At 39.8% G+C, this 15,734-nt stretch overlaps 1 protein-coding gene across 3 annotated transcripts in view; it reads left to right on the top strand.

The window, feature by feature from the left end:
• Positions 1-15,734, top strand: part of ulk2 (unc-51 like autophagy activating kinase 2) — a 102,031-nt gene that overhangs the window by 50,837 nt on the left and 35,460 nt on the right. For all 3 annotated transcript variants that reach the window (XM_049576742.1, XM_049576741.1, XM_049576743.1), the window contains 7 exons: positions 3,627-3,663; positions 11,199-11,372; positions 12,274-12,347; positions 12,495-12,596; positions 12,685-12,743; positions 13,713-13,795; positions 15,599-15,649. In XM_049576742.1, the coding sequence (XP_049432699.1) occupies positions 3,627-3,663; positions 11,199-11,372; positions 12,274-12,347; positions 12,495-12,596; positions 12,685-12,743; positions 13,713-13,795; positions 15,599-15,649 (580 nt within the window). The remainder of the gene's footprint in view (positions 1-3,626; positions 3,664-11,198; positions 11,373-12,273; positions 12,348-12,494; positions 12,597-12,684; positions 12,744-13,712; positions 13,796-15,598; positions 15,650-15,734) is intronic.

Here is a 15,734-nt window from a genome sequence, read left to right as displayed (position 1 = left end):
AATTATGTAATGGTTTACCCCCAACAGTGGCTGTCTGCATGTGTTCTTCCCCTTTTGGCAGTCTTTTGACTTGCCTTTTCCTCTTTTGTTTTTCTTTCTGCATCCTCCCTAAATGTCTCCACTTGTTTTGCGACACTCTCAGCTGGCTGCAGGGTAGAAAACACACCCTGACTGCAAGTTACTCATTGAAAATACACCCCTCTGTTTTCTAGGAATCATGTTACCTGAAAGCCTTTGCTTAAAATCCTGTTTTGCTCTATGCGTAGACAGCTCTACAGTATACTCATTAATAATCCAATGGAATGTTGTGTGTTTGGATTAACTGTCGTAGGACTAGGTTACATTGATTGACATCATGGTGTTTTTTTTATTATGTTGTTTTTGGAGCTGACACCATGAAAGTACAGTACTGCCATGCCAGAAAAAAACAAAAAACAAAAAAAAACTAACAAAAACGCTCAGTATCAGGTAATAACGTGAAAAGTTGCTTGTTATAACAAGATGTTTTTCACATTTTTAGAAGATATTTTCATGTTATAGCCAGATATTTACACATTATAGCAAAGCTTATTTTGTGTTCTTTTCTTGTTATAATGATATACTATTTATCTTGTTATGCCAGTATATGTTTCACGTTATAGATATATATGTTATTAAGCACAGTGGATGATATCATGGTAAGTGTGCATACTGTTAGCCTATACTAACAAGGGTTTTAACGATTCTCTGTCAAAATCACCTGGGAGAGGCTGTAAAAACATGAAACTTTTCACATTATTTATTGTTATAATGAAAAGTTTTCTTTTTTCAAAAAAGTTTCTTATAATGTGAAATGTTTCACATTTTAACAAAATAAATAGTATATTGTCATAAGAAAAGTTTTTCTTTTTTTCAAGAAAAGTTTCTTGGTATAATGTGGAACGTTTCACGTTATAACAAAATAAATAGTATATTGTTAGAACAAAAGTTTGTTTTTTTTTCACAAGAAAACTTTTGTGTTATGTGAAACCTTTCAGGTTATAACAAAGTAGATGACAAGTTTTTTTGTTGTTGTTGTTTTTACAAGAAAAGTGTCTTGTCCTAATGTGAAAATATCTTGTTATAAAATTAACATATCTTGTAAAACCATGAAGAACTTTTTGTTATAACAAGAAGCTTTTCATGTTATTACCTGATATTTATCATTTTTTTTTTTTTTTTTTAACTGGCGTGGCTGAACTACGCTTCCATATGACACAGAAATACACAATGGGCAATTAGCTGTCCCAGATAATGGCTTTTTGTAGTTATAATTTTCAGTATAAGTCTATAAGAATTCTTCATTTTAGGATGAAGTCACCCAGAGCATTAATACACGGAAGCTGGATGCTGATCAAAAAAGGCCAGAATTAAATTCAGCTTCATTAGAGGCTACAGTCAGGTAGTGAAGCTACAGGTTTTTTGCATGCTTGACTGACAGAGGGAGGAAGGCCATGTTTTATTTGTTTTGTGTACAAAGTAGAATCATGCAGTGTATAATTATCTGTCATCTACTAGTGGTGTCTATCAACTGTTTTTAAGTATTGTGTTGTGTCAGGCCACATTTTCACAGTATTTATAGTGTGTCATCACTTGCAGAAAGGTTAAATATATATAGACAAATTGGAGGAAAACCCAGAATAAGAGGCAACAGATAGCATCTTTTCCTAAATATATCATTATGAAAATAATGTGGGTTGCACAGGGTAGTAGCCACAGTAAAATCAGACTATCAGCGTTTACATAGGTTACTTAGTGGCTTTGCAGTCTTTGCAATAAGCTTCTGCCACTGGTGCCTAAATTTCGCGGAAAAAAATCTGCTTTATGGCAGGAAACGCGTCATGTATTGCGAAACTGGTCGGTCAGCCAGTCAAGGACTGGAGCTGGTTCTTATGAGGAGTTGGGCATGAGATAGTTGAGTCACGAGCACAATGGCAGACGGACAAAGTTTGGAAACAAGTGAACAATGGCCTAGCGAAAGAAAATGAGCTCCTCTGTCTGAGGAGGCAAAGAAGAGCAAAAAGGAGAGTGATAAAAGAAGAGGAGAAACGAGTAAACCTCAGTCAGGCATTCAAGAGATGGAGGGAGCTCCGTGACCAAAGAGGCTTCAAAACCGATGTCCAGCTAGCGTTCTTTCTAATGGATCAGTAAGTAACATGGCTAAATGTTCGCTAGACGAGAGAGGACTGTACTGTACTGGCTGCTAGTTCATTCCTAGCTGGCCAGCATCGCAAATTGCCGCAACCAGGGACCGGGTAGCGAGTGTTGGTCGGCTGACATCCTCATTGCCATTCTACGGCAGCTGCGAAGGCTGCCCTCACATTTATGGCCAGTGACTGACATGATCTCCCTGCTCTCCAGGCCAGTTTGGGAGAGCTGTGTGGACTAAATGACTAAATTTTGATGCTCCTTAGTCGACCATTGCTATGGCGTCCCTAGCAACGGAGCAACGGAGCAACGGAGCAGCAGAGCAGCGGTGATACCTCGAGAAATAAACACCGCAGAATTTTGTTGATTGACCAATCAGAATCAAGTATTTAAGAGTGCCATGTTCTAAAAGCAGGATAATGTATAGTGAGCCGGTGACTGTTGAAAAATAACTCCCGACAGGGGAATGGAACCCCGACGCGCAGCGGACTATTTGTTTTTTCTTCAGATAGGTCTGATAATTGTTGCTCGTCTCCTTACGCGTTTATTTAGTAGAGTGTCCACACACCTTCTCATTCTACATATACATAGAGGTGTACCGGTGGCTTTACAGCCTACATTTTATTGATTGTCTCTGATCCCCACGGTCAATTTGGTCATTGCGACAGTGCAAGCAACACCGCTGATGCTAGGTGGCGCCAAGCTAAAAAAAAGAAAAAAGAAAGAAAGAAACGAATCCTGTCTATCTGTTGCCTCTTTAATCATTTGATGATTTTGAAAATTATGTAAAGAAGCTTTGGCAGATTTCAACCACACTGAACAGCTATGGGTGACTGTGGAGTGAAAGTATTAGATGCTCTCCACCACCATCATCAAAACACTAAAGAAGGTCATATTTTGGAAGGATGCTGTTAATTTCTACAGTAAAGCTTAGAGAATCTATGCAAAGGAGTTTTTCCCTTTTTTTTTTTTTTTTTTTTAGTCATTGAGAACAAATTCTCATTTACAATGGCGGCCTGGCAAAAGGCAAGAGCCTCTTGAGGAGAAGGGGACAGGGATTAAATATGTCACCTGTACAGGAAGTTCACCTCAGACCCAGGGGCCAGGGTGAAGCAAGCAGGGTTACACTCAGGAATCCTGTTCTGTGGGAGTGGACTGTAGTTTTAGTCTACCTCGTCTTTGCTCATCCACCCAGCAGTTCACTTTCTTTTAACCTACCACACTAATCTCGTCTGCCTAATCTTGTTATCCCTCATAAGAACTAATTGCACTTTAGTTGTCAGCATAGATAAAGCTCCAGTCTTTCAGCAGATTAATTGATGAGTCTGCCATTATCTGGGCTTGGATTTGAACAATCATGCATATATAATACCAAATGCTGAAATGTGCTTCTCAGCTTGACATTGTTGAACCTGAATTTAATAATTGTTGATAGTGACTGTTTGTCTCCCTACACACAGTACTGTAATGGAGGTGATCTCGCTGACTACCTGCAAGGTAAGCATCACACTGGGTGTGGTTACATGATGGCTTCTCATTCAGAATGAAATAAATCTGAATGAAATCATTCGGAATTAAAGTCTTTCCAGGTAGTTTACATGGGAAATATTCATTCCGAATGGTAGATCAGTTTAATTGCCTTTATTCGGGTCTGCGCAAGGTTTGGGGCAGGGAAGGTTTCTGATTGGATAGGGGGCGGGGCGGATTTTACATGTACCGGAAGAAAACACAGTAGTCCTCACTCTGGATAATAAGATGCTTGACGACGCCGTTCTTAGTGCCTTTTTCGGGCTTGTTTTGCTTATATTCTTGAAGCAGCAGTACGACAACAATCTTGTTCTGCTAATACTTGGTTTGTTGAGGAGGAGAAGAGAGTTAGAAGGTCGAAGAAGGGGGATAGAGGTCCGTGCTGTGGCGAATGGAAACCGGTGAGTGCAACGGGTCTGACTGCTCTGCTCTATCTCAGCCCGTTGCTATGCATGCTGTATACGTCATCGCGCCAGAAGGGCAAGGAAACAAGAATGCGCAGAAAGAACGGAATCGCTGAAATCGGGTAGGAGGTGTATACAAGACAGAAAAACTCTTCCATTCGGGTTCTGAAAAGGAATATTCCACCCCTGTGCACCCAATTAGATTTTCTTTCGGGTTGGCTGTTTTCACTCGGGTTGAGGTGTTTACAAGGAGCATTCTATTCAGGTAGGGCTTCCAACCTGAATGCAAAAGGAATACATGGCTCCATGTAAACGCACGTACTGTGACTGCAGCTGTTGTGAGTGTAGGTGTGGGAATGTGTGCATGTGATTATTATCTATGTGTGATGGATAGTTTGTGAAATATCATGTGGGAATGTTGAAGAGATGGTGTGTGTCTGTGAGTGAATATTGCATGTCCTCATGTTTTCCGGGTTGGTGGTATGTGTGTGGGAACCACTACAGCTTTTCACAAAGGGTTCCTTCTCTAGTTCAGAGCCAGTCAGCACAGTGTTTATGCCTCTGTGATAGTTTATAACAAAGGCCAGCATTTCTAGTCATACAGCAACAAGTTATCTTACACAAAGTGGACAGTGAAAGTTCTGTTTTGCATGTTTCAGAACCCTCAAATACCAAAAAGTAAAAATAAAGAACATAAAATAATCCAGATGCATACATACTAGTGTGTCCCTCGTCCAAAAATTCAGTCTCTCCTCTTGGCCAAAGTCTGAGATGTAGCATTTTAACACCAGTGAAACACACAAAAAACAAAAAGACAAACACTGTTAATGATGGCCCCCATTACTTTACTGATTCCACCACTGGTTTTGAGTTACCACTGGCGTGTAGCCATCTTTGTATTGTCAGTCAGTACATTTACATGCATAGTTAAGTCGAGCTATAACCATAGCTCGACTAGGCCATTTAATTGGACTACTGTCCTTGTCCCAGTTGACAACCATTGGAGGGGAATCTATTTACTGACCTAAGTATGTCCGACTCAGCTACGATAGTTGGCGTTATGCCCCCTTTCAGCTTGTTGGTACTGGACCTATTATTTCACAGACCAAACAAACAACAAACAAGTTAACTACGGTTAGCTTGTGGCAAACTGTTCTTCTGTTATGCATTTGACCAACTGGTCAAAGCCCAGTGTGACACTGAGGCGAGGATCATGTACAGGATTGCTAGAGGGTTTGAATAACAGATTAGCCTTCTAATATAATCTTCATGTGTCTTCCAGTGTCTCCATCTCAACCCCGCTCTAATCTTGTTCCTCCTGGTAGTTAACTGTGTTCAGGTGTGCTGCACTCAGGTGAAGGGGCGTGGCAGGTAGGACATAAAAGAGCAGGGAATTGTTTGGAGAGGGTTCTTTTGATTTTGTTTGGGAAAGAGGAAGAGGAACAGAGGTGCAGTGTAGCAGTCTGCCTTGGAAGAAGAAGAAGTTTTCTACAACTCATGTTTTTGGTGTTTCCTCGACTGTGTGTGGAGAACCAGAAAGAAACGGACCCATCCTCCAAGTAGGACCAGATTGTTTCTGTTTATTCCACCCTGATGAGTGTGATTCCTCTTTTTTCTCAACATTTTTCATTTTTGGCAATGCATTGTTTTTTCCCAGAGCCTATTTTTTCATTTTAAGCATTGGACAATGGATTGTCCTTTAGCACTGGGATTATCTTTTCTTGGATGAGGACAGTTATTATTAAAAGGGAAATTCCGCCGAATACCTTTTTTTCAACCTTATGTTTTTTTTTTTGGTTTGTTTTTTTTTGTATTTTCATTTGGGGTGGGGCACAAGATAAAAATAAATCATCCTTGAGTATATTTAAGTTTCGTTGTCTATGTTCATCTGCTGGAGTCAGTAAGGGTCCAGGGTCAGGCCCCTTATTTTGTCCCCCCCTCACTAACCAAGGTTAAGCATTAACTGTAGCTTTCGAATTTGAATTATGACAAGGCTTTAAAGGTGAGCTGATTGTTATACCAGGGCAGAAAATGTGGAGCATGCGCAGAGCACCTAGGCCAGTGTGGGTCTAATTGACTGTAAACATGCAGGAGTAATTCGACTCCCATTTGTATAATTTGGGTGTTAGTCCGACTTTGACAAATTTGATTTAGTACAATTTCAGTATGACTAATATGTTAACATGTATTTTGAAAGTCTGGTTTTAGTCAGACATGTAAATGTACTGAGTGACATCATGGGCATAGTGTGTCTCACTCTCACTGCTTGAATCTAAAGTAGCAAGTGAGGAAACCAGAATTTCAAGTTTCATGCTTATGGTTTTGCAGTGTAGATAACAGACGGATATTAAATTCATGTCTTCTGTAATCATTGAAATGAAAGACATTCCTGGTTGAGTCAATGACTCAGGATTAATTAATTAATTGTTTTTGGTACGTTTATTATTATTATTATTATTATTATTATTATTGTTCTGTCTTTCTTTCTTTAGTCTTTCTCCCGCCGCCTCTTTGAGCTCGACTTTGACCCCCTAAACATGCTCAAAAACTCACCAAAATTGGCACTTATGTCAGGACTGGCAAAAATTTTGATAAAATTAACCCCTAAAGTGCCAAAATGGGCTCTCTAGCGCCACCTAGGCACACTAAAATGGCCACTGCAGCCCGTAGGAATGTCGTAGAAAGATCAAACCAAACCTGGCTTGTTCGTCTCATCGTTCGTCTCAGACCAAATCACGCACTGACACCCCTGACCTAAACTCAACAGGAAGTGAACTATTTGCCCTTTAAAGTAAGATTTCGCCTACACCATTTATCATATCAGCTCCAAACAAGCACACATTACAGGCCAACTCCTGCTGAACAGATCCTCTTCATAACTTTGTCATTACTCAAACAGTTTGGATTTTATACCCTCTTAAAGGTGACGTGACACAAAACCTCCTGACGATCTTGCGCCACCTAGACACACTAATATGGCCCACTGTTTATTGTATCAGGTTCAAACTTGCACACATCACAGGCCAATTCCTGCTGAACAGATCTTCTGAGTAACTTTGTCATTACTCAAACGGTTTGGATTTTATGTCCTCTTAAAGGTGACGTGACACAAAACCTCCTGACAATCTTCGTGCCACCTAGACACACTAAAATGGCTGCTGTGGCCCGTAGGAATGTCGTAGAAAGATCAAACCAAAACTGGCTTGTTCTTCTCATCAAGACCTACAAATCACGCACTTACACCCCTGACCTAAATCCAACAGGAAGTGAGCTAGTGCCTCTGAAAGTAACATGAGCAAATGTGGAGAAATTGCCAGCTGTGAGCTAGACATCTTAAACTTGCGACCAAGATCGCATTTTTTGACTCCACAAACATAAAAACCTATATGTCTCCGTTCGGGACAAGTGTATCTCTCTGCTGGTATGTTCAGATTGACGATTGGACCCATGGTTTGGGAATAAAAGGGAGGAGGTCAAGACATTTTAAAGCCATCTCCATCTGCCTGGTCTCTCACAGCTTGTCTCTCTCTCTCAGCGATGGATATTTGAAAGGCAGGGGCGAAAAGGAAAGAAGGGCACTTATTGCATGACACAGGACCCCATTGGTGTGCAAAAAAACAAAATTTGACCCCCTAAACATGCTCAAAAACTCACCAAAATTGGCACGCATGTCAGAACTGGCAAAAAATTTGATAAAATGGGGGGGAAAAAATGAACCCCAAAAGTGCCAAAGTGGGATCTCTAGCGCCACCTAGACACACTAAAATGGCCACTGCGGCCTGTAGGAATGTCGTAGAAACATTCAACCAAAACTAGCTTGTTCGTCTCATCGAGACCTACAAATCACGCGCTGACATCCCTGACCTAAATTCAACAGGAAGGGAGCTACTGCCTCTGAAATTAACATGAGCAAATGTGGAGAAATTGTCAACTGAGTGCAGAGGGGTCTAAAATCGTCTACACTTTTGTCTAGAACTGTCTACGTGAGCTGGAGGCCAAAACGGCGTGACTCCGAGGTCTCGCCCAACGTTGCTTGCAGCTTTACTTAAAAATGGTGTCTGTTTCTTAAATACTTGTAAACAGTCCTTATGAAAGACATTAAACAAAACCCTGATTAAAGAAAAATAGTTAAAATTAATTTTGTTTCACTACTGTAGTAAGTGAAATACTTTCTGTTTACAGATTGTTTGTACTTATAGGTCCGCTTACTAGATTTCTTCTACAGCCTTTAGCCCTTTTCAGCCACATTACACATTGTGAAAGCTCTGGAGGAAATCTAGTAAACAGAAATGGGACCAAGTCTTTGTTTTGCGAGTCACAAGTAAGTCTCAAGTCTTTGCATTTGAGACCCAAGTTAAGTCCCAGGTCAAGACAGACAAGTCCCAAATCAAGTCCCAAGTCCTAAACAAGTCATAATGTGTTCTTTAACAAATGTAATAACAATTTGAAATGAACATAAATCACGAATGCTTTTTAAAATTTGAATTTATTTGTCAAAACAAGCCTGTATGAAACATTCTTAGCTGTTAAGCCAATGTTGGCTAAACATAAGCTTGCTAATTATGTGAGTGTTAGCCTCGACTTAACCTTCTTTGTGCAATCTCAGATGTTGAGCAAAGTTCGAAGTTGTTGCATCTCTTTCTGTAATTTTCTACCTGCACGTTTTGCATACTGCTGTTAGTTTTTTTTTTTTTTGGACCACTTTATAGTTTTTGTACATGAATGAAATGATCTTTGGTATCATTTTTTCCAACTGGCACTCAGTAGTTCTTCATGGTTCTTTCCCACAGCTTGACTGGGTGCTTCGGATTGGTTCAAACAAAGTGAATTTGCTGGGAATAAATAACATTAGTGTTAGTTCAATCAGATACTGAAAGAAAATTAATTGATTTGTGGCACACATTTTAACATACTTTTTATTCTGTGGGCTTTGTAAAAGATATCAAATATTTTTCAGTCAGAAGGCTTAAGTCTAAGTGAAGTCATGAGCCATTGGTAATAAAGTCCAAGTGGAGTTGCAAGTCTTTCTTGATTTTGTCAGGTAGAGTCTAAGGTCATGAAATTTGTGCCTCAAGTTTGACCCAAGTCCAAGTCATGTGACTCCAGTTCACACCTCTGCTCGTAGGGCAGAGGGAAGCTAGAGGGTTTTGAGTGAAACTTTTTCTGTCAAATGTTTGTAATTGATGTATAATAGCAATTCCACATACAGAAGCTAAACATTTACTATCAAATTGTCTGTTTCTTTACTGCACATCATTTATATGGAAACAAACTAAACGGTTCTCCTCAACACTTCAGGGTATCTCCTCTCACAGCATTTGAGCATAAGAATGGTTCACTCACCTTATTTGACATAGGTGTTCAAAGAGGGTCACAAAATGTGCTGAACACTCATAATGTAATATTAAAGATGCTGTGAATGGTTTTATAGAGTTAAAATCAAATCGCCTTCTTCAAATCCCCCCAAATGTAAAGCAGTTTGCCAACACATCTGCCAGATAACCACAGGTGTTTACACCTCTGTTACATAAAAACATTGATTGTATTGCTAGAACAGCTCTGTACTTTTGCATATTTCACCTGCTCCACATGTCCACATTTTGCACATTAGAGAATGGGTCATGGTCAGACCCATCGGTGACAGGGTGATTCAGGAGTCTCCACATCATTATCTTATGTGGTTGTGTAATGAATCCTGTGGGGTTATAGCACTTGTTCAGAGTGTAACTGTGCTCTGTGTACCAGATTGCATCCAACTGTCTGCATTGCTTGAACTTATTAGTCGTTGTGACTGTAGTCTCATCAGGGGAGGGATGCTGTGTTCACCTATGTGTTTCAGCAAGTCTGTGAAGAATGCATAGGTAATGATGATCCTGCATTACACAAGAGGATCTCACTAGTGAATAATTTTACCACTTACACAACTTGTCTGTGATAGAAGTTGGTCTACAGTGGTGGGCAAAGAGCAGCAAACCCCCAAATTAATAATATTAATTAATATTAATGTTCTTGATGAATGCTTACTAGTTTGATTTATACCTACACTGTAATCACAACGGTGTGATGGAGAGAGAGGGGGATAAAGACAATGAGAGAGGAATCCTCTTAGTCTAACGTCAGAAAAGACTCATGTCATGACCACCAGCGACTTTATTTACCTCAGGATTATTTTATAGCTTTAATCATGTGAGGCTGATGAGCAGTTTTTATGCCTCTGTGCCGGCAATAGCGGTTGCCGGAGGCATCACGTTTATGGGTTGTATTTCCGTCCATATGTACGTCCATCCCATTCATGTGAACGCAGTATCTCAAGAACACTTTTAGGGATGGATTTTTTTTTTTTTTTTTTTTCCAGATTTGGCACACCTGTCAACATGGACTCCTGGACTGGATTTTGATGGTCAATAGTCAAGGCCACTGTGACCTTACTTCTCTCTTGTTCTTGTGAACGCATTATCTCATGAGCACCCTGAAGGAATTTTCTCAAATTTGGTACAAATGGCCACTTGGACGCAACGATGAACTGCTTAGAATTTGGTGGTTGAAAGTCAAAGGTCACTGTGACATTTTATATCCAAAAGGTCAACTTCAATGTGACATCATAATGTTCTGCAAGAACACTTTTCTGGCCATTATTCAACATGATAACTCAGAAGCAGAAGGGGAGACATTTGGTTAGATACTGAATTGGTGACACTAATCTTGGGTGTCCACCTTGAAATCGTGCTGATTGTTAAGATCTTCTGTGCTGGGAGGAAGATGTGTGTAAAGCATCTATCTTTTCAGAGACATGGATGTAAACTGTAAGTGCAACTTGATTGGTGCACAGAGGCATAGAAGTGGGAGGCAGTAATTTAAGTTGTGGAGTGTTGGGGTAATGCAAGGAAATAAGTAAACCAAGGAAACAAGTAAATCAGTGCCCTTCATTAGGCAGCAGGAAGCCCCTAAATGAGATCAGTAGGTCAGCCTTAAAATTGTTATCCTTAAGAAGGTACTTCTAAATGAGCACGTTTGCTTAAAGGTGCCCTGTGGAGTTTCCTTGTAAACAAACAAAAGTTGTATGCACACAGTTAACACGTTTTTGTCTCTCCTCTTCTTTAGCCAAGGGGACACTAAGAGAAGACACACTTAGGGTTTTCCTCCAGCAGATTGCTGCTGCCATGCGCATCCTCAACAGCAAAGGAATCATCCACCGGGACCTAAAGCCACAGAACATCCTCCTGTCATATGTGGGTCGCAAGAAGTCCAACATCAGTGGCATCCGCATCAAAATAGGTGACAGAATTAGATTAAAAAAAAAAAAAACAACAACTCCTTTATCAGCCTTTTATTCCAGCTGAAAGGAATTTCAAATCAGTACATGGTACATGGTGAGCTACAAGTTTTCTAAAACTGTTACATGCTTTCAGGAACTATTACATGAAGAAGAGATTTTTGATCTCGAGATTTTCTGGTTAAATAAAGGTTAAGTAAATAAATAAAATATATTTCATATCGATATGCTTATGTATCTGGTGTCTTGCAGTGAATGTACAGTGTATTTCCCACCTTTTGTCTGGCTAAAAGAAAAGACAATGTCTAACATCTATTTAATCCAAATTTATAGTTACAGTATATTGTGTATATGTATAATTCTTAAACAGCGTCTAAGTCATGCTGCTTTGGTTGGTCCAAGTTTTAAATTTAGAGGCCACATAATCTAAATCTAAATATATATATATATATATATATATATATATACACATATATATATGTGTGTGTATATATATATATATATATATATATATATATATATACATATATATGTGTGTGTATATATATATATATATATATATATATTATTGTAAATATGAAATATCTTTAATCAGAAGCAAAATGAAAGGCAAAAGTGCACAGTACATAACATGCACATTAAAAACAAAAATAGCCACTATGTTTTCTAAACTTAAAACATCTTATTTTGGGAACTACAGTAATGTAATAAACACATTTCTGACTGATGGCATTTTCCATCTCTGTCTTAGCTCTGTTTTGAGTGCAAAACAATTTTATGCATGCGTTACTGTTCCCAGTGTTTGTCTCCCAAGCATTCTCCAAAGTCTAACAATGGCGGCTTGTGTCGCTTGTAATAATTAAACATGTACTGACTGGTTTGTTTCATGCTTCTGTTTTGCAGCTGACTTTGGCTTTGCACGTTACCTCCAGAGCAACATGATGGCAGCCACACTCTGTGGGTCGCCCATGTACATGGTCAGTGTCTTTCATTGTGTATGTTTTGTGTGTGTGTAGAATTCCAGCTGAGGTCAGTCACTTTCAGATGCCCTGTCAGCTTTCTCAGTAGTGTATTGAGTAGGTGTCCCTGCTCTGGATTTTTACATATGACCTTTCCTCCCTTAGGCCCCAGAGGTCATCATGTCCCAGAACTATGATGCAAAGGCTGACTTGTGGAGCATAGGGACAGTCATTTACCAATGTCTGGTTGGCAAGCCACCATTCCAGGTTAATACTATGCACACCAAACCAGTAACAAATGTGTTTGTATATGTGTGTGTGCCTGTCTAACTAAGTTTTCTATTGATATTTTCAGGCCAATAGTCCCCAAGACCTGAGGATGTTCTATGAGAAGAACAAGAATTTACAACCTGTGTAAGCCACAAAGCCTCGTCTTTTGTTTTAAGGCTCCTTTTGTGTGATTTGGGTTGTCCCAAATAAAGGGTGACAATTTTGAGAAAACTGGTAAAATGTTTAAGACTGGTGCAGATGGATGATGCCAGTTGATGACATGTTCCTGCTTGAATCTGTTTTTAGCTAGATGCAAGCAGGGACAATGGTAGTAGTGTGGCTCTGTCAATGGCAGTGTTTGTAATTCAATCCACCACTTGGGTCCAGACTGAAATACTGTATTTCAACAACTATAGGATGGATTGCAATAATATTATGTACAAGTCTTCATGGATTCTTAGGTCACCACCTTATTTTTCCTTTAGCCCCACCAGGATGTGGACATTTTTGTTTATTAGTGAAATATCTCAACAACTTTGGAATGAATTGTCATGTATATGGCACACACAGTCATGTTCCCCTCACGATGAACTGTTATCACTTTGGTGACTCTGACTTGTCACCTGCTTCTCTGATCAGGTCAAACTCCTTATTTGTCCAATGCTTTGGTTTATGATCAAATACCTGTAAACCAGTGACATTCCATTCAGGTTCAGCTGTATTTGTGTTTATTGCTGATTAGTAACTGTTAGCATGCTCAGCTAATATGGTAACTTTTACAAAAAGTATACCTTATTAGCATTAGCATGTTGGCCTTGTCATTATGAGCATGTGAGCATGAGGTTAGTGTTTAGCCTTAAGCTCTGCTGTGCCTCAGTATAGCCTCACAGAGCCACTAGCGCGACTGTAGAATCTTAGTTGTGTTTCTGTTTACACTGTGGGGCTGCAGTTCCCCAGGCTTTGCCTCTTAATTGATGTTGTACAGTCTGACAAATTGCAACCAAGACTTGATTAGATCCATCTTACATAATGTGAACTTAGAACTTAAGATTGTTGTCTGTAGGCACTCTACAAAATATAAGGGGTTAATGTTCCCATGTTCTCATTACCCAGCATCCCAAGGGAGACATCCCAACAACTTGGCAACCTTTTGCTTGGGCTGCTGCAGAGGAATCAGAAAGACAGGATGGACTTTGGTCAGTGGTAACATCAGAGTAATGTCGTTGAACTTGTAATGACACATGTATTGTTCAGTTTTATATTTTTATATATATATATGTATATATATATATATATATACAGTACAGGCCAAAAGTTTGGACACACCTTCTCATTCAATGCATTTTCTTTATTTTCATGACTATTTACATTGTAGATTCTCACTGAAGGCATCAAAACTATGAATGAACACATGTGGAGTTATGTACTTAACAAAAAAAGGTGAAATAACTGAAAACATGTTTTATATTCTAGTTTCTTCAAAATAGCCACCCTTTGCTCTGATTACTGCTTTGCACACTCTTGGCATTCTCTCCATGAGCTTCAAGAGGTAGTCACCTGAAATGGTTTTCCAACAGTCTTGAAGGAGTTCCCAGAGGTGTTTAGCACTTGTTGGCCCCTTTGCCTTCACTCTGCGGTCCAGCTCACCCCAAACCATCTCGATTGGGTCCAGGTCCGGTGACTGTGGAGGCCAGGTCATCTGCCGCAGCACTCCATCACTCTCCTTCTTGGTCAAATAGCCCTTACACAGCATGGAGGTGTGTTTGGGGTCATTGTCCTGTTGAAAAATAAATGATCGTCCAACTAAACGCAAACCTGATGGGATGGCATGTCGCTGCAGGATGCTGTGGTAACCATGCTGGTTCAGTGTGCCTTCAATTTTGAATAAATCCCCAACAGTGTCACCAGCAAAACACCCCCACACCATCACACCTCCTCCTCCATGCTTCACAGTGGGAACCAGGCATGTGGAATCCATCCGTTCACCTTTTCTGCGTCTCACAAAGACACGGCGGTTGGAACCAAAGATCTCAAATTTGGACTCATCAGACCAAAGCACAGATTTCCACTGGTCTAATGTCCATTCCTTGTGTTTCTTGGCCCAAACAAATCTCTTCTGCTTGTTGCCTGTCCTTAGCAGTGGTTTCCTAGCAGCTATTTGACCATGAAGGCCTGATTCACGCAGTCTCCTCTTAACAGTTGTTCTAGAGATGGGTCTGCTGCTAGAACTCTGTGTGGCATTCATCTGGTCTCTGATCTGAGCTGCTGTTAACTTGCGATTTCTGAGGCTGGTGACTCGGATGAACTTATCCTCAGAAGCAGAGGTGACTCTTGGTCTTCCTTTCCTGGGTCGGTCCTCATGTGTGCCAGTTTCGTTGTAGTGCTTGATGGTTTTTGCGACTCCACTTGGGGACACATTTAACGTTTTTGCAATTTTCCGGACTGACTGACCTTCATTTCTTAAAGTAATGATGGCCACTCGTTTTTCTTTAGTTAGCTGATTGGTTCTTGCCATAATATGAATTTTAACAGTTGTCCAATAGGGCTGTCGGCTGTGTATTAACCTGACTTCTGCACAACACAACTGATGGTCCCAACCCCATTGATAAAGCAAGAAATTCCACTAATTAACCCTGATAAGGCACACCTGTGAAGTGGAAACCATTTCAGGTGACTACCTCTTGAAGCTCATGGAGAGAATGCCAAGAGTGTGCAAAGCAGTAATCAGAGCAAAGGGTGGCTATTTTGAAGAAATTAGAATATAAAACATGTTTTCAGTTATTTCACCTTTTTTTGTTAAGTACATAACTCCACATGTGTTCATTCATAGTTTTGATGCCTTCAGTGAGAATCTACAATGTAAGTAGTCATGAAAATAAAGAAAACGCATTGAATGAGAAGGTGTGTCCAAACTTTTGGCCTGTACTGTATATATATATAATATGTTGTTAAAAAAATTCTCTGATCTGTTTTGTCTCTCTAAACCCCTCACTCTACAGATACATTTTTCAGCCATCCTTTCCTGGAGCCTTCATCTACCATTAAAAAATGTAAGCACAAAGGTCACATTCCTAAGCAAGATAACTTGCTGTACTACACTTCCACATCATCCAACTTAAAAACATCATTAATTGT

Source organism: Epinephelus fuscoguttatus, linkage group LG5 (genome assembly GCF_011397635.1).
Source record: "Epinephelus fuscoguttatus linkage group LG5, E.fuscoguttatus.final_Chr_v1".
Lineage (NCBI taxonomy): Eukaryota > Metazoa > Chordata > Actinopteri > Perciformes > Serranidae > Epinephelus > Epinephelus fuscoguttatus.
This window is presented reverse-complemented; position numbering and strand designations above follow the sequence as displayed.